This window comes from Episyrphus balteatus, chromosome 4, assembly GCF_945859705.1.
Source record: "Episyrphus balteatus chromosome 4, idEpiBalt1.1, whole genome shotgun sequence".
NCBI lineage: Eukaryota > Metazoa > Arthropoda > Insecta > Diptera > Syrphidae > Episyrphus > Episyrphus balteatus.
This window is the reverse complement of record NC_079137.1, coordinates 34,745,588-34,769,663: the sequence shown is the minus strand read 5'-3', so window position 1 is coordinate 34,769,663 and position 24,076 is coordinate 34,745,588. Positions and strand designations below refer to the sequence as shown.

The window sequence follows — 24,076 nt, the reverse complement described above, 5'->3', positions numbered from 1 at the left end:
ATGTATTTTCTATTCAAAAATATGCTCGGAAATTTTAATAGCAGTACAAGTGACATTTTAAACACCAGTTACTAGGAAACACAAACGCAAATTAAATCGCTTGGAATTCTTAAACATTTAAAAACTTGAAACCGTCTTAATGAAATTAAATATTTCATTTTTGCTCCTCAAAGTATTAATTCAAATAAAAAAAAAAAAAAAAACCTTTAAAATTGATATGAATCTTTCTGTTGGAACTCAAAATAATATTCTTGCAAGTATCTAGCATATTTTTTTTTTGTATTTTTTATACAAAAGAAAAGAGAAGAGAACTTCAATCTTAAAAATCAACCCAGAGAGCTCAGAACTCGCCATAAAAAATGTCAGGCATTTTCATTTATTTTCACAACCTATTTAAAAACGAATTTTATGCACAAATATTTTTGTATATTAAATTGAAGCTTCATAAGATAATAAAAAAATTGTTTTTTTTTTCCAACAATTTTCTTGCAAACAAGTATAGAGAACGAAAAAAAAATGAAAAGTGAAAAAAAAAGCAAAGAAAAAACGCAACAACTGAAGTACTCAACCCATTTTACCACCTCCAATTTTCTATGATGTAGCGCATAAAGAAAAAGCTATATGAATGTATGTTTAAGAAATTACACTCTTTTCCTTCTCTCATCTGGATAAAAATAAAAATTCAATTTTCTTTATGAAAACACTGCAGGAACTTGTCCCATATTAGGAGTAAAAAAAAAAAAATTTGTCTACATAAAAAAAAAAACTCTCATGTAGGTACCTATTTTTTTCTTCTTCTTTTTCTTATTTTTGATAAAAAGGAAAAAAAATGACAGTGCAGAAATTAGATTGAATAAAAAATATAAGAAAAAAAAAATTTATATAAGGGTTGATATAGGACAGTGTTACACGTTGAAATTGCCGACATTCTGCAAGGTGTATTCCAACACTCTAAATCGGTTGATTGAGGTCGTTTTAGGGACATTGTTAGTAGGTACACAAAAATGAAAAATAAATTTTAATCGAATTTATTTTTTATTTTCAATTGTAAAGCATACATACATGTTCAAGTTTAAGTATAAAATAAAGGAGTAACATTTTCCTTCTTTTGAAGAAATCGCCTATTTGTGTTTTGAAATCAAATAATTGGACTGTTACAATTTTTATAGAACATACTTAATCGTTCAATCAAAATTTCATTTATGTTTTCGTCAAACTGGTACTCAGATAAAAAATTTTTAATAAGAATTCGGAAGTATAAAAATATGCTAAAAATTTTCAAGTAGGTATTATTTATTCAATTTAATAGTATTGAATGAAGAATGTTAAAAAAAGTAGGAATTGGGTAAGAAAATTGGTTCAATGACCCGGTAAAATACGATGCGTGAAAAAACTACAGTTTGCATTGCTTTCCCCATTGCTATCTTGTTATGGTTTGAGTTAGGAGGCTTTTAATGATAGATAATGATAATGATTACTTAATGATCAAGGAACTTCTTATTCCTTTAAACTCGATAAATTATATAAGTGACGAAAACAAGAAGAAAGCCTTATACCGCAACCGCTTCGTGAATGTAACCCGAACAAAATTTGTACGTCAAACACTTTCGAAACTCTTGCCGCTATTAGAATTTTTAATCTAACTGCCTTTTTTGCGAACTCAAGCTTGTATCCTATATCTAAATTTTAATGTCGCACTAAATCAGAAAAAGCTTTTCTCGGTAGGGACGCAATTCTAGCGGAAATTTGATCAGAAATTTAATTCATTCTAGAATGAGACTCATTTTCTCCCGAATAGTTTCACAAGAAAAGAAACGAATGAAAATTTAAAATCAACCAATCAAGCAATAAGAGGGAGACTAGTAAGCGCACATTTTATAAATCCAATAGCACCGAAGAAAATCAAAATCGAAAGAAAAGTTTTAACAAGCTAGAAATGCTACCAAAACCTTTATTCAAATAACTAAGTTTTTAAATAAGTAATATTTAAGCCACGATGCCAAAAACGTAGTTTGTAAAAAAAAACAGTAGTATACGTTCATATTTTCAACGAAGCAAACTCCGCTGAAAAACGTTAACTTTTTTCTGTCAGTTCGTTGGCTACTCAATACTGTTCGACTTAAAGAGTCGAATTTCCCTTAACAAAAACAAAATTAAAATCGAACGACTCAACTGATACAGGTGGTCAAAGTTTCCTTATTTTTATCAAAGAAAAACTTTTTTTATGAAAATTTTAAGAGTTTCTGTGAAAAATCTAAAAACCTAGCTCAAAAATTAAATTTTTTTATTGGAGCTTTTAATAAAGACTATTTTTATTACAGTTATGGCTGATTTTATTTTCCTCATGATCCAGATCAGATCATTGTTTTTGTCAGCTTTACAATAAAAGAAGGGTTTTGTTTTGTTATTGTTATTGTTTCGAAAATAAATACAACAATCTGACCTGGATCACGAGGAAAATAAAACACAACTTATGATCCATTTTCTTTTTCAAAAAATTTAAAGAATTTCGGAAAGCGTTCTTGACTCAAGCAAAAAACTAGCAAAAAATAAAAAAAAAAAAAATAATTTCAAGAGATGATACCTACACCCTGTGAACAAAATTTATTAAAACTCATCAAATTCATAATTGAAAGTTTTATGTTTATTTACCGAATAAAAAAAAATTACTCAACCCGTTCAAAAGTTATGAATTTGCAACGAAAAATTTAAATTTGGCCCACTTTGCATTGGACTAACTCGCTTCTGATCCTACAATGCTGAATGAGTGTCTGAACCTAAGGCAACAGTCTGTCATGTAGACGATCGATGCTGGTCATAGGGTCCTAATTGAGTGGACAAACTCGGCTTTGGGCTGAGCCTGTTGTTGAATAGGAGCCGGAACCTAGTATCTAAAGCGAAATATTTTTTTTTTCTGGAAATACCAAAAATTGTAAAAAAAAGCATGTGTGTACTATGTACACGCGATTGAAGTTATACTTCTAATTCACATGCTTCATGCATTTGCAACATGCAACTTGCCACATGTAACTTGCCACATGCAACTTGCCACATTTAACTTGCCACATGCAACTTGCCACATTCAACTTGCCACATGTAACTTGCCACATGCAACTTCCTACATGCATCTTGCCACATTCAACTTGCCACATGCAACTTGCCACATTCAACTTGCCACATGCAACTTACCACATGCAACTTGGCACATGAAACTTACCACATGCAACTTGGCACATGAGACTTGGCATATGCACTTCTACATATGTTGCATGCTGAATGCATGTAAAATGGTACCTGCCACATGCCACATGCAACTTGCATAATCCCTTTGACATTTCTTGTCAAAAAGTAAATTTTTGCTCCAACGCCGCATAAGAAGTATACATAACTTCAAAAAATTTACAACTAACTTTTATCTTATGATTCAAAGTGTATAAAGATGCCATAAGCCACATGTACAAAAGAAGAACTCTATTCTATTTATCGCACCGGTAGGTAGTCTTCTTCTTCTACACTGGTACGTTGATTAATTCGAAGCATTTTTGACTTAACAAAAAAAGGTGCTGCTGGTGTGTAGATAGATAACTTTAGACTTTACCCTTTGCAACAAAAAAAAAAAAGAACTTCTATTGATTCGACTACATATACCTACCTCTACTTTCTACCTTTTAACACAGAAGAGTTATAGTCAGTAGAGTCACATCACATTTTAGGAAGTGATTTATGGAAAAAGTATCACTTATAAAAATGTCGCTAAGTCATCGTTTTGTAGAAATTGAAAAATTTCTAATACCTAATTGAAGGAGTTTCTATTGAATAAGTCAAACATAAATAAAGGATAGTCAATTTTCTAAGTGGTTTTATTTCAACACAAACAATATTGATTGGATTTCTAAATTTTAGAAACTGAGACACAAAAAATTGTCTTGCGGCTAAAAAGATATCCAAGATTAATACCTCGATTTTATTTACAACTCTAACTCTCAGAGTCTCCAAAAAATTGTTTTTTCTTCATTTCTATCAAAATGAATTTCCATCAATCTCGCAAAAATAAAGGTGCAAGCAAATATTGGAACTCATATTTCATGACTATACGTAATTGAATTTCCTTTTGACCTGTAGCACTTGCAAAATTATTTCTTTGCCACATTCAATATCTATCTCTCTCTTTTACTCTCTCTCTCTCTCACTATCTCTCTCACTATATCATAGAGAGATATATAAAACAAATATCAAATTGACATCCTAGAGGCTTTTTTGCTGGGTAGAACCCAGACAAAAAACTCAATTTGTCCTCTTTGATTTCCTGAACTTGTGTCATAAGTTCTTCGTTTTCATTTATGTGGGTGCAATAGTGAGGCAATTTTTGCTAAAACAGTCTCCTTTTCTACTAAAATGGCAATTAAACCGAAAGAGGTGATCAATAAACAGTTCCGTTCCTTCCGTCTGCCATTTTGTCCAATGTTGTTTCCTTTCCTGTTTTTCTATTTTTTTTTTTTTTCTATTTTTACTGTTCTTCTATTTTTCTGTATCGAATGGTATATGAGTTCTATGAGTTTCGATTCAAGTTTTTGTGTGTTTTATATACCTTTGGAGATCTTTTGTTTCAAAGGCTATCTCCTAGGTAAGAAATAAGGTACACATCAGAGTTCACTTTTTTTTGTGTTGTTGTTGTAAGTATTTAAAAGGAATTGAAAGTAATCAATAGCTAGTTGTTTTTATATAAAAAGGATGGTTTTTTTTTGAGGATTTTCCCTGAGCGTGTATATTTATTTTATTTTACAATGAACTTTGGAAATTCCAATTTATATTTTCTTAATATTAGAGAATTAGAAAACAGATATGGAATCTTGTTGTTTCCATGGAACTGAAAAACAAATTGTTTTTGTTGAAGTTAAATTTTAATTAAAATAAAAGTTACATGGAGAACAGTAAAAGGATGTTTTTGAAAATGTGTACGGATAATCTTTGAGGCAGGTTAAGCATGTATGCTATTTGTTTTATTGAATATATGCATGCGTTATGAAGGTATAAAATCTTTATCTTTACACATGCAGTTTTGTTATCTCAAATATATTTGTAATTAGTTGTATCAGGTTTATAGAAGGTATAAAGGAAACAATTTTTAAGATATTTTGAAAGTATTGCTAAGGACATTCAATTACACATACAAATATGATGGTTTTGTTAAACTTCATATAAAACAGAATTCTAAAATAGATAAAGTAAAACATATCAATATTCTAAGATTTTATGAATTTTAAAGAAGAATTTTGTATTGTTTCTAAAAATTTTGGTTATTCTTCCCTTGAAGTCAGAATTTTTATTAATTCCAATTTCTGAAATTTTGACGTGATGTGTAGGTGTCTGGAGGATAATAATAATAAATAATAAAAATTCACCTGAAAAATTATTATTAATCTTAAATCAACAATTTGGCCTTCAATATTGTTCCGAAAAATTGGATTTGCGTAGGTATATCAGTTCCCAATGCCAACCGTTATTGAAAATTCTTAATACTTCCCGAAACTTTTTATCCGTAATAGAACTTAAAGTTATTCAACTAGGGTCATAATTTCTAGAAATTCATCCCACCTAAATCCATATAGATTTATTAAGTTTGATGAAATTCAGCAAAATCATATATTTCACAAAAATATTTCTTCAATTTTTTAAATTTATTAAGAAATTCTATGAGGCTGTATTTTGTAATATAAGATATTTAGGATTCAACTTTTTTTGCAAATCTGGATATTATTATTTCAGAAAAGTAATAATAGAAAATCAATAAAAAATGGAAGTTCTTAGAAAAGTGTCTGTTGACTTAACTATTTAATACCATTCAATATAAAATTAACTTAATTCTTATTAATTGAGTCATGACAAATATTCTTGTAAGTAAATAATGATATATTAAGATTCTGAACAGTAATGATTAATTTATTTTCATTAAACAAACGTATAAAAACAATACAACATGATAACATTAAATAAACAAAGTATTTTATAACAAAGTACAAAATCTCTAACTTCAACACCCCCACTAGATTTTTATACTTTTAAAAAACCAATAAATCTACAACAGTTGTTGCGTGTTTTGTTGCAGGAAGTCCTTTAGTCATCACGTCTGCAGGCATCGCTTCAGTTTTCAAATATGTTACTTTTAATTTCTTTTCTTCAACAAGATCTCGAACGAAATGATGCCTTATATCAATGTGTTTTGAACGTGCATGATATATGTTATTTTTAGAGAGGTTTATTGCACTCTTGTTATCACATTGTAATATTAGTTCTTGATTCCAATTTATGAGTTCTCGCAATAAAGATTGAAGCCAAAGCGCTTCTTGAGATGTTGAGGCTAAAGCCATATACTCAGCCTCTGTGGTGGAGAGAGCGACAGTAGGTTGTTTCTTTGCATTCCATGAAATAGGTCCCCCTTGGTATTTAAAGAGGTAACCAGTAGTGGATTTTCTGTCATCGGAGTCACTAGCCCAGTCAGCATCCGAAAAACCTTCTAGACATCCTTCATTGTCACGAGAGTATTCCAGTTTATAGTCTAGTGTTCCTTTTATATAACGAAAAAGTCGTTTAACCGCTCCCCAGTGTGATTTTGAAGGATTGCTATTAAATCTTTATAAAGCCCCCACTGCAAAAGATAAATCTGGGCGACTTACTTGTGCTGCATATAAAATGCTGCCGATTGCTTCTTGGTATGGAACGGTTTTCATATAATCAGTTTCTTCTTTACTTGGTTGACATGTTTCTTTGATGAGTTTCTGATTGATATCTAGGGGTGTGGACACCGGATTACAATCCTCCATATTAAAACGCTTGAGGATGTTTTTTAAGTACCGTTGGTCTATCCACAACTTTCCCTCTTCTCGATTGCGTGTTATTTGCATGCCAAGCACAAATTTAGCTTCTCCAAAATCTTTCATCTCGAATGATTTAGCCAAATTTTCTTTGATTATTCTTTTTTCATCTTTGTTGTTGGTAAAAATCAGTATGTCGTCAACGTAAATAGCGACAAAAGTCTTGTCTTTACTTTTCGTCTTGTAATAGATGCATGGATCGGTTTTAGATTGTAGAAGCCCAATTTGTTTCAATGTTTCGTCCAATTTCTTGTTCCAAACCCTGCTTGCTTGTTTGAGACCGTACAGTGATTTCTTGAGTTTACATACTTTATTTTGAACATTATCAAAACCTTCTGGAAGATTCATGTAAACTTCTTCGTTAAGTTCGCTTTGTAGGAAGGCAGTCACAACGTCCATTTGATCGATATCCAAATCATAGCGTACAGCCAAGCTTAAAAGTACCCTTATGGACGTGTACCTTACGACTGGAGAGAATGTTTCTTGATAATCGATCCCTTGACGTTGCGAATAACCCTTTACGACCAATCTAGCTTTATATTTTTCAACATTACCACTTGCATCTTTTTTTGTCTTGAATGTCCACTTGGAATTTATGGCTTTTTTTCCTTTTGGTAATGGAACTAATTCCCAGGTATCGTTTTTCATAAGAGCTGCATATTCATCGTTCATTGCTTTTTTCCACTCAGACATATGTTCACTTTTCATTGCTTCAGTGACTGTTTTTGGGTCTTCTTCACTGTCGCTAGCCATGTAGGATAGATAACCGTATCTTTTTGGTGGATTTGTTATTCTCGTAGATCGTCTTATTGCTTCTTCGGATATTTCTTCAGATATGATTCTTTCTGGAAAATCTTCATCGATGAAATCATTTTGTGCATCAGAAAAGCTATTTTCACTAGCCGAATCGTCACTTATTTGGATTGGTATTTCATTACTAGTATCTTCTGATGAATTTTCATTAACATTACTTATTTGGATTGATAATTCATTACATAACCTGATATATTAAGATTCTGAACAGTAATGATTAATTTATTTTCATTAAACAAACGTATAAAAACAATACAACATGATAACATTAAATAAACAAAGTATTTTATAACAAAGTACAAAATCTCTAACTTCAACAAATAACATAATTTAATTTATGAAGGAAAGAAAAATTACACTACTTGCAGGGAATGAAAATAAGGCACTTAAAATAAACAGAATCCGTTCAAACTCTGTTCAATTTAAATGGATTTTCATTTCATTTTAATAAGAATTTTCTCAAAAAAAAATCTACTTGAAATTTCTTATTACCAAACTCTTTTTGCAACCTTATTAATATTAAAAGGCTTTCTTAAAAAAAAAAATTTTTTTTGAGTGCAAGAGAAAGTTGGGGTCGATATTGATGTTGCAGTTTATCATAGTAATTTTCTAACAACTTGTCTTAATAAAAAAAAAGTACTTAAAATCCACGGTTTCGGTCATAATAGACATTGAACCCAGAAATAATTCGCATAGAGTTGAAAATTGATTCAGGGTATTGAGATGTCGATTTAAGGTAAATGTCAAAAGTCCCCAAAAGTTATATAAGGTTAAATGTCGAAAATGAAGGTTTTTCACATAATATAACTTTGAAATGGGCGAAGCTTTAAAAAAAAGTATGTGCAACACTTGTGGGTTTTTTAATTCCCTAAAAAAAAACGTAATGACACATGTTTTTCACCATTTTAAAATGGGTCAAATGTCGAAAAACTGTTTTTTATTATCTATTCTATTAGTTTTAAAAGGTGAGTCCCGTTGTAAAGTTTTTTGAAAAACTCGTAGATAATTTGCTCCTCTATTTATATAAAAACGTTTTTTGTTAAAGTAGTCGTTGAAAAAAAAATTTATTTAGTCAAAAGTCACAAACACTCGAAATCAAAATTCAAATGTTGGACGCAGACAAGTATTTTTGTAATCCAGATCGTTAAAGCGTTATTGAGAGTAGCAACCTTTTCAATATTTGTCATTAGCAAGTACCGTTAATTTTGGTCCAAAAAATATTCAATGTCAATACATACATATATCTACCTCAATGTGGTCCTTCGAAAAATTTATTGTCTCTAAGAAGATTTCATATCAGCTCTCTAATGAGTGTCCTAACAGGTAGTCTCAAACGACTTCTGTAGAAGTTGCTTTAATAAGGAAGAAGAAGAAACAATCCAACATCTTCTCTGCTCATGTCCTGCCCTTTCCAGTGGACGTAAATTATACTTGGAAGAGTACTTCTTAGAAGATACTAGTGAACCAATTAATACTGACATCTTCAACCTTCACCGCTTCATTAAAGGCTCCAACTGGTTTAATTACTGAGGAATTTCCTTGCAAAATCATGGTATCACAACGTACTAATAAGTGGTCTAAGTGTGTCAGTTGTTTTCCTGACAGCCATTTCTACCTAACCTAACCTAAGAGGGCTCTATATCTAACTGCATGTTCCAAATAAGGATCACCCTAATATACCTATATAGGTATTATAAAGCAAATTTATATGCTTCATTACTTATGGTCAATAAGCGTCTCCAGCCAACTTTTTAAATAACTAGCTTTTTCCCGTTGAGCAGGAAGCACGTCAAGATTTAGGTCCCCTTCACCTTGCGTTCGCCACCTTATGCGTGGTTTTCCTCTACGCTCTACTGTATTTTCTGGTATGACTAAAACAAATCAAAATACAAAAACAATTATCACATTTAATTTTCGTTTGTTTCGTCTATACTGGCAGTTAGGCTAGTGTCTTGTCAGTTTAAGTTTGCAGTCTTTAAAAAACAATTCCCTTTTTTTTGCCAAACTCAAAATTATTAAAACAGCGAGCGACATATAGGCAAAATTTTTATATTAATTTTTTTCCAAAATCTCAGTATCATTATTCTCCATAAACAAAATGAAACTTTTTTTGTTTTTATTTTATTTTATTTTATTTTTATTTTATTTTATTTTATTTTATTTTATTTTATTTTATTTTATTTTATTTTATTTTATTTTTATTTTATTTTATTTTATTTTATTTTATTTTATTTTATTTTATTTTGTTTTTATTTTATTTTATTTTAACGTAAAAATTGAATGAACCAAGACAGTTGTATTCTGAGTTTGAAAATTTTACAACGGCAACTTTTTGTATAACAGACAATTATCTATATTAAAACAAATAAAATTAAACAAAAATAAAAGTTAAAATATTCTAAAATATAAAGTAGGGAATTAAAAAATTTAATTAAAAGGCCGTTACATTTTTCCTGATTTAATAAAAATATAATTTAAAAATATTTAATTTTAAGAAAATTTAAATCAAAAAATATGTTAGTTTTCAGTATTAAGCCTGGATACACAAGACAGTTAATTAGAAAATTTTACCACATCTATATTTTGTATAGCATTTTTTTGAAAACATATAGGTATTGTACAGGTATATAAATCTTTGTGAATATAATGTTGAAATTTGAACTAATTTAATGAACAACCATGTATTTTCAACAAAAAAAAAAACCCACAAAATAAAATTAATAATTGAAAAATCTGTTTGATGCTTTGTCAACTGTAGATATTCCTACATAAAAACAAGATTTCGAAGAATCTACATTTCCACCATCAAACTGCAACGCAACAACCCTAGAAAATTATATCTCTCATATATACTTTTTCAAAAGAATCCTCTGAGGTTTCAATTAAAATCCTCATGTAACAAAGACGCAAGTTTACTACTGTGCGTTGTAAATTATTTTCTGCATTTTCAAACACCTATAAACACCCTCAAAAGAGGTATACATTTCATTCCAACAAGTCTTTTTTGTAAGAATTTTTTACACAGAATATTAAAATATATTTTCTATACGTTTTACATTTACACTCTTATACATTTTTATTCATATAAAATTTTTGTTCATTTTCTTGTTTGAATAATAAATCTATGCTTTGCTCATTTTTTTTGTTGTTTCATTTCTCTTTTTAATATTTATACAGATCCCCCTTCAGCACCTTTAATTTCGGGCTATGTCGAAGGACAAATTATTCCAGCTGGTTCTGTTCAAAAATTACTTTGCGTTTCATCAGGCGGAAATCCTTTGGCTACTTTAACGTGGTACAAAAACGATAAAAGGGTAAGTTATTATTTTTATTTTCATTTTTTGTATTTTTTTCTATAAAAAACTGTTATACACTTACACATGTAAGAGTTTATAACTTTGAAAAAAAAAAAAAAAGAAATGGGAAAAAGGAAAATTTTCAACTTGTTAAAGGTGTCTGGTCTATATGTAGGGTTTACTGGTTTCTGTTTGTAGTAATTATATACAAAAACTAGCAAATTAATTACACTTTTTATTTTTATTTTATTTCCACTTTATGAATGTTAAATGGCAGAGAAAAACATTCTTCGAAAAACTATTTTCTATTTTCAAAAGTAATTAATTTTTTTTTTTTTTTTTTTGTTGGTGTTTTTTGAGACATTTTCAACTTGAATGTAGTAGGCAGGGATAACATGTGCTGTTCTTTTTTTTTGTAGTAGATATAAAAGTGGTGTTCGTCCACATTGGAACATACAAAATAATATGCAAAACATACACACATAGCAAACTAAAGGGATAAGGACACTTAAATGTCCTTTTAAACTGTTTGCAAGTCTCTTTTTTATTTTTTTTTTTTTTTGAAGTATAAAAGTCGGTAACACACATCCATCTGAACAGTGAACATGGTTTGTTGGTTTCAACATAGTTTTAACAAGCTTCGAGGACGACATATCAGCAAGACAGTTTTTCGAGAAAATGATGTTTGCCCAAGTGTAGGACAAACAAAAGCCAACTCTTAGAATTTCTCTTCGAATTGTTGCCTGGTGAATTTTACGTAAAACAAATTACAAATCCGCATTGGCGTATATAAATACTTGCTAGGTTTTCAGTTACAGTACTGTGGAAAATTTAGAATATTAAATAACGCCAAAATGAAGTTCTTTATCGCAAATGAAAAAGTATGTTCTGTTCTGTGAAATGGAAAACCGATCAAGAAAGTGTGCTACGAGAATAACGAAAAATTCATAATTTAATTTTATTAACAAATTGTACTAAAGTGTTACATTTCCTACTATCTTCCTACTTAAATGATTAACGTACAATTATAGCCGCTAACCGCAATTTATCTCGTACTCCAGTTGTTCAGCAGTAGACCCTTTAATAATATAGAAAATTAAACTTTGCATTCATACAAGTCGCAGCGAGTTAAGTAGAACATGAATAATCGGCAAAATCGCGATAAGTCACGATTACATAAATTTGCGTTGATTGTCAGGGAACATCCGTTAAATTGAGAGGCTCTCCTGTTGATTTGTCTTTTTCGCCTGTTTTGCTGAATTATTCCGTTTAATTGCCGGGATTGTATTCCTGAATCAACCTGGAGTCACTAGAAGAATGACCATCACTTCTAATAAAATTGGTAGCCGAAAAAAATCCAAGGAACAATAAATCAGTGAACTCCCGAACCAGGATCTAGAAGAAACCTACATTAAGTCATCAAAATTTGTGGTCGAAAATCTGAGGCCGTAAAGAAGACACCTTATACAGCTTAAGTCTTTGAGACTGGGTTGCAAAAGTCGATACGATTGTACTTTTTTTGATACACTTGGCTTTGCTAAAGTACTCAAATACACTTTTACTAAATTCGACACAGTTTTGCACTTCCGCTTATATCAATGTAAAATGTATTATCCATCAATTTTTCCTTTTGGATTCATCTAAGATTTTATTGAAACTGCATTATTTGTCAACCATACTTTTGATTTAAAAAGAACATTCAAAGGTATATTTAAAGCCTTAATTCCAAGAAATTAAATTTACTTTTGAGGACATTTTCTTTCAAAAAATTGATAAATTTAAGGCTTTTTCATTTGTTTTTCCTTAGTTTTATAGCTATTGACGCTAAAGCGTAGTACGCAGCTTAAGCGAAACGAAAAAATTTCAAGTCTCCAAAGTCGACAACGAAAATGCTAACGAAAAAATATCATCGAGTTGTCTATCAAAGTCAAAATAAAGAAACCCAAATGCATTAAAAATCAAGAAAAAACTACAGAAAATAATTTTTACCACAAGAAATAAATGAATTAAAAGTGAAAAAAAAACGTCAAAACTGCTCTTGGAATCAAGAAAAAGGCAGAGGACAATAAAAAGTAAGTGGCAAATGAGTGAAAACTCTCCAAATTTTCCCTAAAGCTACGTACCAAAAAACGAAATTTTTTCTTTCAAGATTTCGTTATGAAATTTTTGTATGGAAACTTTCGTTTTGCTTCAGCTGCATACTACGCTTAGCAAAAAATTAAATCTTGTTATGTAAATATTTTTTTCCGAATTTTTGAAAAACAAAAATATTTTTTTTAATCTAAAAATTGTTTGTTCATTCAAAATTAATTTTTATTTAAGTTATTCTTCAATTAGGCCGTGTGTGAATTACGTTAAATAGTTAACACCGTGTAAAAATGTTGACAATATTGAGGTGAATAAAAAAATTTCAGCTGTTAAAAATGTATTGGGCTCTGGGACCTGGTTAAATTTGAGTTATGTAAATTTGTTTTGCAGATGGTTTTGTTTTTTTTTTTTTTTTAGTAAAAAGGAGTTTCTTGGCAGAAAAGAGGCAGAGAAAATTATTATTAAACAGAAAGCCATACCGCTGAAAATTTTTTATTCACTTCAATAGTGTCAACAATTTTACACGGTGTTAACTATTTAAAGCAATTTACACACGGCTTTAAAGTTGAAAGAATAAAAAAGTACAATTCGATACACTTTTTATTTCACTTTCGATGCTGAAAGACAATTTTTCATCCCTGGTTTGAGAACAGAAACTTTTAAAATTCTTGTATAAAACGGCATTGCCACAGCCGCCTTTATATCCTTGGACATTTAACTTGCTTCTTAAAATTTTGATTTCCAATTTATCAAAATTTGGATCTTAAAATTTTGAACTAAGCTATTACAATAGAAATCCGCCAGAGATGTAAACTTCTATGGAACGAAACTTAGATTTATGTTTTTGTATGCATTCTACTGGCAAAATTGAAATGGGATTACAGGCAGCAGCTTTCAAGTATAAAAAGAATTTTCAAAATCGGTTCACCCGACTAATTGATATACTCCTCCTATTTGAAGTCGGTTAAAAAATACAGAGGAATACGAGGTTATCAACCTCCCTCCTTCTTTGGGAAGTTGGTTAAAAACAAAAAGTTTTATTTGAAGTCTGTTAAGCAAAAGTTATCTGAAAACAGTCAAAAATCTTAACAAAAAAAAAATTAGTGATGCGTTTTTTGACCATTTTTAAAGCGGCCATATTTTTGGCTCCAAGATTTTTCAAATCCGGCTTCTAGCCTCTAAAAGATTTTGGCAACACGTTGTAATAAAGTTTGATAAAATAAAACCTTAAAATTGACTGGTAGCGTTGGCTAGAATCCGCAATTAATTAAAATTCTGTCTGGAAATTTTTCGATTAAGATTTTCCAATCGCTTAAACTTAAAAGTTGGGTTACGGTGACTTTAATTTGTGTTAACATCAATAACAAAGATGAATGTTTTCTTTTAAGTTTTTCAAAAGTCAAAAATGGGAAGAGCAACGTCACTCCATTCTTAGAGGGTTTGACGACATGCATGACAAAACTACCAGGTTTTCACCTGGAAGACCTTTGAATTTTGAAATATTTCGAACGCATCATTTCATTTCAATGGTTAATATTCTAATAAAAATAAATATTCCATACTTCTCGAAAAAAGCCATCGCTATCAAAAGTTTCTGGCCAAGTATTCTATAATAAATGCATAGTCGAAAAGTTCGCTGAAAAGTTCACGAATATATAAATTCTTTTTTACCGTGGCCGATAAGTTCAAAACAATCTTTCAAGAAGTGACGAATTTATTCTTCAACGCAATGCACTATTTTTCCGCTACCAAAATTGATGTTAAACTTTTGATTATAAAACTAACCCATTCATTCTAAAGTTTTCCTTCAAATATTCGAAGCCTTGACAATTTTGTTTATGAAGAATCAATTTTTAACAAACCTTTTCCACCTTCGCACACTACTGTTTTTATTTGAATACATTTTTATATTACAATTCGTTGGGAATGCACATGTGTTTTTTTGTTGTTGTTTACGTTGTTATTTCGTATGTGTGTGTGTGTGTGTGTATTTATGCCCTGTAAGTTTGCTTACACAAAAAAGTGCCACACTACACAAATATAATTGGAGAACAAAGGCAAATCTTGCCGTAGGACAAGGGATTACCAGCTTCCGTTTCAATGCTTTTGAAAAAAAAGGTCCTTTTATGAGGCTAAAGGTTATGTTTCTCTATTTTGTATTTATATTTTTTGAAGCTTGTTTCTGCTTATTTTTTTTGTATACCATGTTGTTTTGTTTTGAGTTCAACGTTTTAATATGTATGATACGTTAGAGGGCTTAAGGGGGGAGGGGTTTTTTTGGGGGGGGATTTCGAGATCAAAAGATGATTGCTTTTTTTTTATCTTCTTCTTCTTCTCATATTCTTCCTAAAATAAGATAACAATGTGAAAGGACTTCTTTTTATTTTTGTATATGAAAATGTATGTATTTATTCGATTCTATCATCATTACAGGTGAATTCTGTTATCCGGGCAGGCGATAAGACTGTATCAGCTGAAATAACAATATTGGCAAATGTAACTGACAACCAAGCACACTATCGATGCGAATCCCACAATAGTGCCACTGAAATTCCCTTATTCGAATCTACAACTTTAAGTGTACATTGTAAGTAAAAATAAATTGTTTAAAAAAAAAAAAACAAATTAAATTTAATAAAAAACTATATTGAAATTCTTTTCTAACATGACTTTGTATTTTGTTTATATCGTACATATAGTTGCACCAGAAACAGTCAAAATTCGTGTTGAACCTGAAGAACTTAAGCCGGGCAATGAGGCAACCCTTATCTGTGATTCCAGTTCAAGTAATCCACCTGCAAAACTATCCTGGTGGAAGGATGGTATTCCAATAGAAGGTATATATAAGATAATGTATTTGGTATTGAGATTTCTTTTGTTTGTTGTTATAAAATTGTTTCAGAATATTACTTCTTTCAGAACTTCACTTTCGTGTTGTATTTTTTTTTTTAGGTAGATATTTCTCACATCGTCAATGTCGAAAATCATAATAAATCTTAGGTCTCTATGCGCACAGAAAATCAAACATCATAAATGAAGGATATTTGAAATTGTTTCCTTGCAAGAAATTGTTTGAACATTTCAATCAAGTTTACAAGAAGGAAATGCAGAAATGTGTATTTATGCAAATCTTTCATACCTTTTTGATAGTTCGAGGATATTTCATAGGCGGATTTATGAATTTTTTTTTTAATGTTCTAAAAATGGCGCCCAATAAAACTAGGGCGGCCATGGTTCTTGTAAAAATTGTATACATTTTTACTTCATGTTTTGTTCAAAAAAATACTTCGTTTCGATATTTTCATTTTATTTATTGTTCACGGAAATGAAAAACTGTTCTACTGAAAAAGTATCAATATGAAAAAATATTATTATCCTTATTTATCATTAATATTGACCAACTTTTTAAAATTAAGATATCTTAAAATCTTTATCCTTAAACCCAAAAACTTGCAAAAAAAAAATCTAAAAATGTTTGATCCAGAATATTTGTGGAGCCTTCAAAAATCACAACCTTCGTAATATTTCATTTATCCTTGTGGTATAATAAATCCGCTAATGGTTTTTGGCCTTTACTGCATCCAATATGATATGATTCGCATGTTATTTCCCATGAGTTGTGCTGTCAAGAAGTTTATTTTTTCTGAAAATTATTCCTCTAAACGCATATTTGCTCTCAAAAAGTTTTGCTGCTGTTCTTTTTTTTTTGTTTGCTTCATGTGTGTGCAAATGAGAAATTGCAGTCAGTTGGGAATTAATATGTGCAGTATGTGTGCATATCCTTTATATCCTGGTTTGTTATGCATAAATATGTATAATATACCATAAAATTGTATAGCAATTGGATTTTCAAAGTTAGTAATACTTCTTTTTGGTTTTGGTTGAATTTGAAATCAGAACTCTTTTTGTACAGATTGTAAAGTTTTTAGTCGGGCGCCACTTAAAAAAGAAAATCAATTTCACAAAAATTCGAATCAATATGTTAAAAAGTTGTTAATGTAGATTCAAATACGCAAAACATTCAAATCTTTAACGAATTTTAAAAATGGTCTCATCGACTTCGTAAGAAAAGAAGTTTATTATGAGTCACTAGTATTTGTATTGCTTTTTTCTCCATCAAAAACAGTTTTCTTGGTTTTTTTAAGTACCTGTTCAAAATAGAAAAACATTTTTTTACCAAAAATATCGATGCGTTCTTGAAGAAAATTTTTACAATTTTTCAAAATGTATCTTTAATTCTGTGTGCTATTAGTTGTTAATGAAATAACGATGATCTAAGGCAGAATGATTTCTATTTTAGTCAAAGTTCAATTTATCAGCCAAAAGTGATCGAATAAAAATAAAGTGATGAACAAGTTTTTGAAATACATAGCATATTTTGTACAACCTTTTTGCCGTCCCATGGAAATTCAGTTTGAGAAATTCTTACAAAAAAATTTTAAAGATGCTCAATTTAAAAAAAAAATTAATATGAATTTCGCAACTTGTGAAGGCATACCAGTTGTTCATTTCAATATTCAAACATTTTTTTTCACCATACATTTTGTAATTTTTACGATTTCTTATAGTATTAAAATTTTTAAAAAATTAAAAAATTGGAAAACAACTTTATTACACATTAACTGAAAAATCTATCACAAAAAAGCATTTCTTACAACATTTTTCCTCAATAGCAGAGTTTTTCTAAAAAATCTTGAAGTTAAAGTATCAACTTAAAAATGTTATAAATTGAGATTTTCAAAACCCAAAATTTATACCAACTGATTGTAAACTAGGCCATTAAAAAAAAAAAAACTTAGAAATCCAATATTAATACATTTTCTCCAAATGAGCTTGGTATGCAGTTTTAGAGACTGTAGAGAGTGTTTTTTTAAATTACTTGGACCAAAAAAACTGTAGGTATCTTTTATAGTTTAATTTTCCAAAAAAAAATAATCCCACAATAATTTTTATCTTTTACTGAGTGGGTGGATGAAATTTTGTTACGATAATTTTTTTGTAATTTCAAATTTTTGATTTTTTTTTTTTTGCTAGAATGAATCTTGCCAATACTTGTACCTCCCATACAATTTTTAAGTTATAGTAGTTTTCTGGAAAACGGCTCTAACGATTTTAATTAAATTTGGTATACGTTATGGTGTAAGTTGTCTGAATGAAACTGTGTTTTTAATTTGGATAGTGGATTTTTGTTATTTGAACATACATATCTCGTCCAATACTGGAACGATTTTTTTCAAAATTTACAGGCAGATATTTTTGTTTTTATATATATTTTTAATGTTTGTTTAAAACTTTTGCATAAAATTAGATTTAGTTGTTCTAATTACATAGGAAGAAAATTAAACCATTAATTCAAACAACCAAATTCATAAAATATTCAGAAATGTAAGAACGAGGATTTGCCACATTTGACCTAAAAACTTTAAGTAGGCTATTCTATTTGATTGAAAAAATTCCTAAATCCACATAAATTACATACCTATACTGACGGGTTAACCAGATTTTTTGATGATCTACATTTCCGCTCTTTGTATGCCAAAAAAGCATTTCAGCGACGGCGTCGCACGGTTTTCAGGTATTTTATTCGTTTAATGCCTATCTACTTCGCCTGTGACACGTCAAATAGTTTCGCTCCTTATTGGTGCAATGCGTCGTACGTTTGATATTCGTTTCCAATATGCCTGTAAAGCATATGTAATAGACAGACCAACAGGACTTGGATGATGAATATTTTATAAAACGTCTAGTTTCATTATTACCTTATTTAATTTGTCCTTTATATGAGAATAAAATGCAACGAAAACCAGCTCTTCAAAAATTTTTAAAAATTTCAGTTGAAGTAGGAAAATTCATTCTTCTTGTACTTTTTCTCAGAATCGTAGTGAATACCACACCGGCAATCGAAATCTCGCCGTTTCTGGGAAAAAGTGCAAAAGCAATGCATTTCTAGTCTTCCATTGAAATACTTAATAGTGTACAAGCAAAATTTTCGAAAAATTTCTGAATTCCATCCTGTTAGTTGTTCATCAGAATATAAAAGGAGCTTACAGGTTCCTGAACAAAAAAAATCTGTCAAAAGTGGTTTAAATATTTTAGGTCAGTATTGGTTTTAATTTTTCCAAGTTGTTAAATAATTTTCTTGGCGACTGTATCCCTTGAGAATTTGTAACACCTTATTAAAAAAAAAAAAAAACGAACAAATAATGACACTGTCCGATCAAGTCAAAATCTTTATGATTTTTTTTGTCAAATACTACAAAAAGTGAACCGCAAAATTATTTTGTCCTAGATCAAAAACAATAGCGTTTGCATTAATGCCTTCTAACAGACATCCTCTACACTGTGCAATTAGCAAGTCTTCAGTATTTCATCAGTTTTAACTTTCATTTGAGTAGACATACATTCTCGTAAATTTATAAATTTTTCGACAATTTCCAGGAAATAATCTACTACCAAAGCAATTTTCGAATCGAATCTATTCTATATCACAAGAAATTTTCATTGCATCACACACACACATAAAATATATGTATCTTTTATTCCAGGGAGCAAAAATCATTCAAAATCAGGATTATGGGGAGGCACTGTTTCTACATTGAAACTCAAAGTCAATGTTACACAAGAAATGAACGGAGTTGTTTACACTTGCCAGAGTTCAAATGAAGCCCTTCAACGAAGCGTACATGAGGCCATAAGCCTTGATGTCTTATGTAAGTATAAATGCATCCAAACACACACACAAACATATAGTGAAAATATATTTTAGACCTTTTGTGTCCTGTAATACACACATACACACAAAACTACATATAATAGAAAATATCATTCAACATCATTAATGATATGGTTTTCCTTTCCCAGATGCTCCGAAATTTGTTCCTCCACCTTCGTCAACTGTTGTAGGCGTTGAGGGCGAATCAGTTTATGTTCCATTGATGGCAAATGCAAATCCAATGTCAATTAAATACACTTGGACTAAGGATGGTCTACCTATTGTGTCCAAAGCCGGAGACTCCTTGGATCAACGAATATTTTCAAATGGCTCAACTTTGAATATTACAAAACTGCATCGTAACGATGCTGGAATATATAAATGTGAGGCATCCAATACTCAAGGAACTGCTGTCATCAATATAACTGTCATTGTTGAATGTAAGTTTATATCTTTACCTAAAAGTTTCCTTATCCTTACATATGAATGTCATTTCTGAACCTTGGCCTTTTTTTTTGTAAGGATATGAATGAAAAGTTGCAAAATTTCTCATTTTCTATCCAAATTAGAGAAAAAAATGAACAAAAAAAAAACTCAATTTTACACTATCCTTTTCCAAGAAATACGAAGAAAAAAATTGTAATAATGATGAAAAACATACCCTCTCTATATTCATATGTGTCATCTATTCTAGATGGAACCGCAATCAAATCGGTTTCTGAAAATGTCGTAGTGAATCCTGGCGAGGATGCAATGCTGTCATGCACAGTTGAGGGAAAACCATTAAACGAAGAACATGTTAAATGGGAGAGATTGGGTTATAACATGAGTGTAAAGACATCAACCGCATTCGCTAATGGTACATCGTTTTTGCACATAAAAGGCGCCCAACGCGAAGACGTTGGAAATTTTCGCTGCATTGCTGACAATAGAGTTGCGAATCCAACAAACAGGGATGTTCTACTAATAGTTAAATGTAAGTATACCTACATCCAGACATCTTCAGAGAGATGGTGGCAAGCTAGAATTCCCGATAGTCTTTTTTTTTTGTATTCATATCAACAATAAAATGTAATTTTATCTCAATGTGTATATATGTAGTTGCTCCAGAGATCGATAAGTCACCTACATTATTGCGCGCTGCTAGTGGAACTGGTGAACGAGGACGATTACCGTGTCGGGCACAAGCTGCCCCCAAGCCCTCATTTAGATGGATGCAATCCGGCAAGGAACTGAATATCAATCGAACTTATAAATATCAAGTCGAGGAGAAGAAAATTGATTCTTTAACGTACGAATCGATTTTGATTATTGAGAAAGTTGCTCCAGCGGACTATCAGGAGTATGAGTGTGTTGCTAGAAATGAATTGGGTGAGACACAGGAGAATGTTCGATTGGTAATAACATCACCACCTGAAACGCCATTGAGTCTTAATATTCTTAATGTGACACATGATTCGGTGACAGTTGCATGGACTCCTGGCTTTGATGGAGGACTGAAGGCTACTTATCGTGTTCGTTTCAGGTAATTATTTGTTCGTGTTGATTTTTTTGTGTGATTAATGATATTTTAATGAGAAATACAAATAAATATAGAAAGTAACAAATTTTTCTTTGGGCTGTTCGCTAGACGAAATGATTAATATTGATATTCACAAAAAAGGTTTTTAGAATTAATAGAATAGTGATCAAAGATAAAATAGAATACCAATTGTGCCAACGTGTGGCGCAGACTTTTTTAGAAGTGTGCATTTTCTTTAAGGCTTTAGAGACGTAAATCTTTTGCCTGAGTTATTTTGGGCTTAAACGCATAACTATTCGACTTCGGGAAAACAGACAACACAAATTTAAGTGGGTTTAAATCACACGATCTTGTTGGCTAAGTCACCCACTTTTCCGAAAAATGACTATACCCTTAAATAATCCCAGTAAAATGTGTATTTTGGGATCAGGTAGCTTGCGACTAACTGCAGCAATTATGAACATTGTTATTAACTACAACTGGGGCACTGTTTATAAAGTAGATTTGGTACTTGTTATATTTTTTTAGTACTTTTAAGGCATTTTGTGGACTGTTACCCCATAATTTGGTGAAATGCACTTTTGACCATTTTTAATTAAAAATGATGGATCGATGTAGCAAAATTTTAATTTTCCAAACATAGTCGATATCTAAACAACTTGTAACAAAATTTAAATGAGGTCACCATTTGATGGACGAAATTTCCTTCTGACGATTTTCATCAGTTTCAAAGCCATCATACACTGTTTTTGTCAGCAATTAGTTCTTAAGGCTAAAATAAACAAAGACTGAAAAATTTTTGTATTTTTTTTTTTGTGTGCATTTTTGACAACGTTAAGTTTGAGTTTTGCTGTCAACCTTCTGGCCATATACCTTTGGAAAGTTTTTCTGACTAGACTATAGTAACAAATAATTAAACAGTTGATTTTTGCTTCCTAGAGTCGCTGATATATTAAAATATATTATAATATTAAATGCACTGATTACGAAACTTTATTTAAAAACTCCGTAACACCCCCAAAATCTGGAGTTCGCGGCAAAAAACGGTTTTTTGAACCTTCACCCATTAAAAAAAAATCTAGCTTCGTCAAAATTTTTACCCATTTTAAATTTCCTTACAGTTTTTAATAGAAGACAATGTATAAAACATGTGGTTTGTTTAAACCACCTAGAATGTATATGCTGACAAAGTTCAAAACTTAACTTCTACATCAATTTAAAGTATACCTATGTTTTCAAAACAACATGCTGTTTTAAAAATGAATTCTTTAAAAACATTTATTTTCAAATGAAACGATGTATTTTTTATGAAAATTTGTTCAAAATTGGCTTGGAAACAAAAAATTTTATACGATTTTTACCCAGCTACAGAAATTCGAACGTTTAGGCGCCGAACAAAAATGCTATATAACTTGGGCACCAGGATTTGATAATGGGTTTTTGTAGAAGAGTTCAATATCATCATTTCATTTCATATCAATCATTTTTTACTATGGGAGGGGGGTCTACCTCCCCCCTTTAGCAGGGAGGGGCAATTTTATAAAAAATTAATTAAAATAAAAAAGATATTAAAAAACAACGGCAACACTTACTGTTATAAGTGATACCATTTCTAAAAGATAAAATTGTACATTTAATTCTAATTTTTAAACCAATTGTTTTTGAAATAATCAATTTCAAAGTTAAAAATAGGTGAACATTTTTTTTTTTACCCATTGATTACTATTTTTATCCAGACTGTGAATTTTAATAAATAATTGACTAATGCATAAAACTGCCTCAATTGATTCATTATCGAACAATGAAAACTATATGTTTCTTTGCCTTCTAGGCTTTGAAAAAATTAAAATAATTATTAGGCTTGTCCCATTGATTACGAAATTTTATGCATATATTTCACTATACCCCTAAAATCTGGACGTAGAGGTGAAAAAATTTAGTTTTTATGTGTTGAATAAAGTTTTTTAAAAATGGCATCTATATTTAAAAAAAAAAAAAAAAAATTGTGAAAAATCAAACCTCACACTTTCTCACATGAGCAAACAATTGTAGCCAAAACAGAAATGTATGAAAATACAAGAAACTCAAAAATGTATCTATTCTTCAGACCAAACATACAAAAACAAGGTAAACACATATAAAATCTTTTAAATAATATGTCATGTGACCAGATTTTATGAACCTAAATTTTCTAGCTTGAACCGCCTTCTCCTTCCCTATACATACATTGTTAGATATGCGGTTAAAAAAAAAGTACGTATACGCCACAGTGTATCAATTTTTAAGGATTTCTAAGGATTCAAACTTAAATTTAACTTGGATAGGATTTTTTTAAACAAAGGGTTTTTTTAGAAATTTTGGAATTTTGATTTTTTGAACACTCTAGGAGTATTCCGTAGACAATACATGCCTTTATGATTTAAAAAAATCATAGAAGTAAAATTTCTCTTTCCATTTCTACAATAAAAGCTTCAAGGGTTATTTTTCATCAATTTCAATAAATGTTACTTTATTATTTTCTCTATTAACCAAATTCCCAAAATAATCTTCTAATTATCAATTTATTTAATTTTAAAACGATTCATGTTTACTTTTCTAGGGAAGCAACATCCGAACAATACAAGTACATTGATGGACCACCAAACAGTCACAAAATTACCATAACCAACCTACGAATGGACACATTGTATCTTTTTTCAGTTATGGCCACCAACGAACTTGGCAGCAGCAAATATTTACCCGATCTCCAACGAGCCCATACAAAAGGTAATAT

General features: G+C 30.3%; 1 protein-coding gene across 3 annotated transcripts in view; it reads left to right on the top strand.

Moving 5' to 3' along the window:
• The window catches only part of LOC129920315 (nephrin), a 162,343-nt gene that overhangs the window by 117,876 nt on the left and 20,391 nt on the right, over positions 1-24,076 (top strand). For all 3 annotated transcript variants that reach the window (XM_056001654.1, XM_056001652.1, XM_056001653.1), the window contains exons 9-16: positions 10,863-10,999; positions 15,503-15,656; positions 15,769-15,906; positions 19,615-19,779; positions 19,931-20,221; positions 20,476-20,757; positions 20,883-21,306; positions 23,903-24,069. In XM_056001654.1, the coding sequence (XP_055857629.1) occupies positions 10,863-10,999; positions 15,503-15,656; positions 15,769-15,906; positions 19,615-19,779; positions 19,931-20,221; positions 20,476-20,757; positions 20,883-21,306; positions 23,903-24,069 (1,758 nt within the window). The remainder of the gene's footprint in view (positions 1-10,862; positions 11,000-15,502; positions 15,657-15,768; positions 15,907-19,614; positions 19,780-19,930; positions 20,222-20,475; positions 20,758-20,882; positions 21,307-23,902; positions 24,070-24,076) is intronic.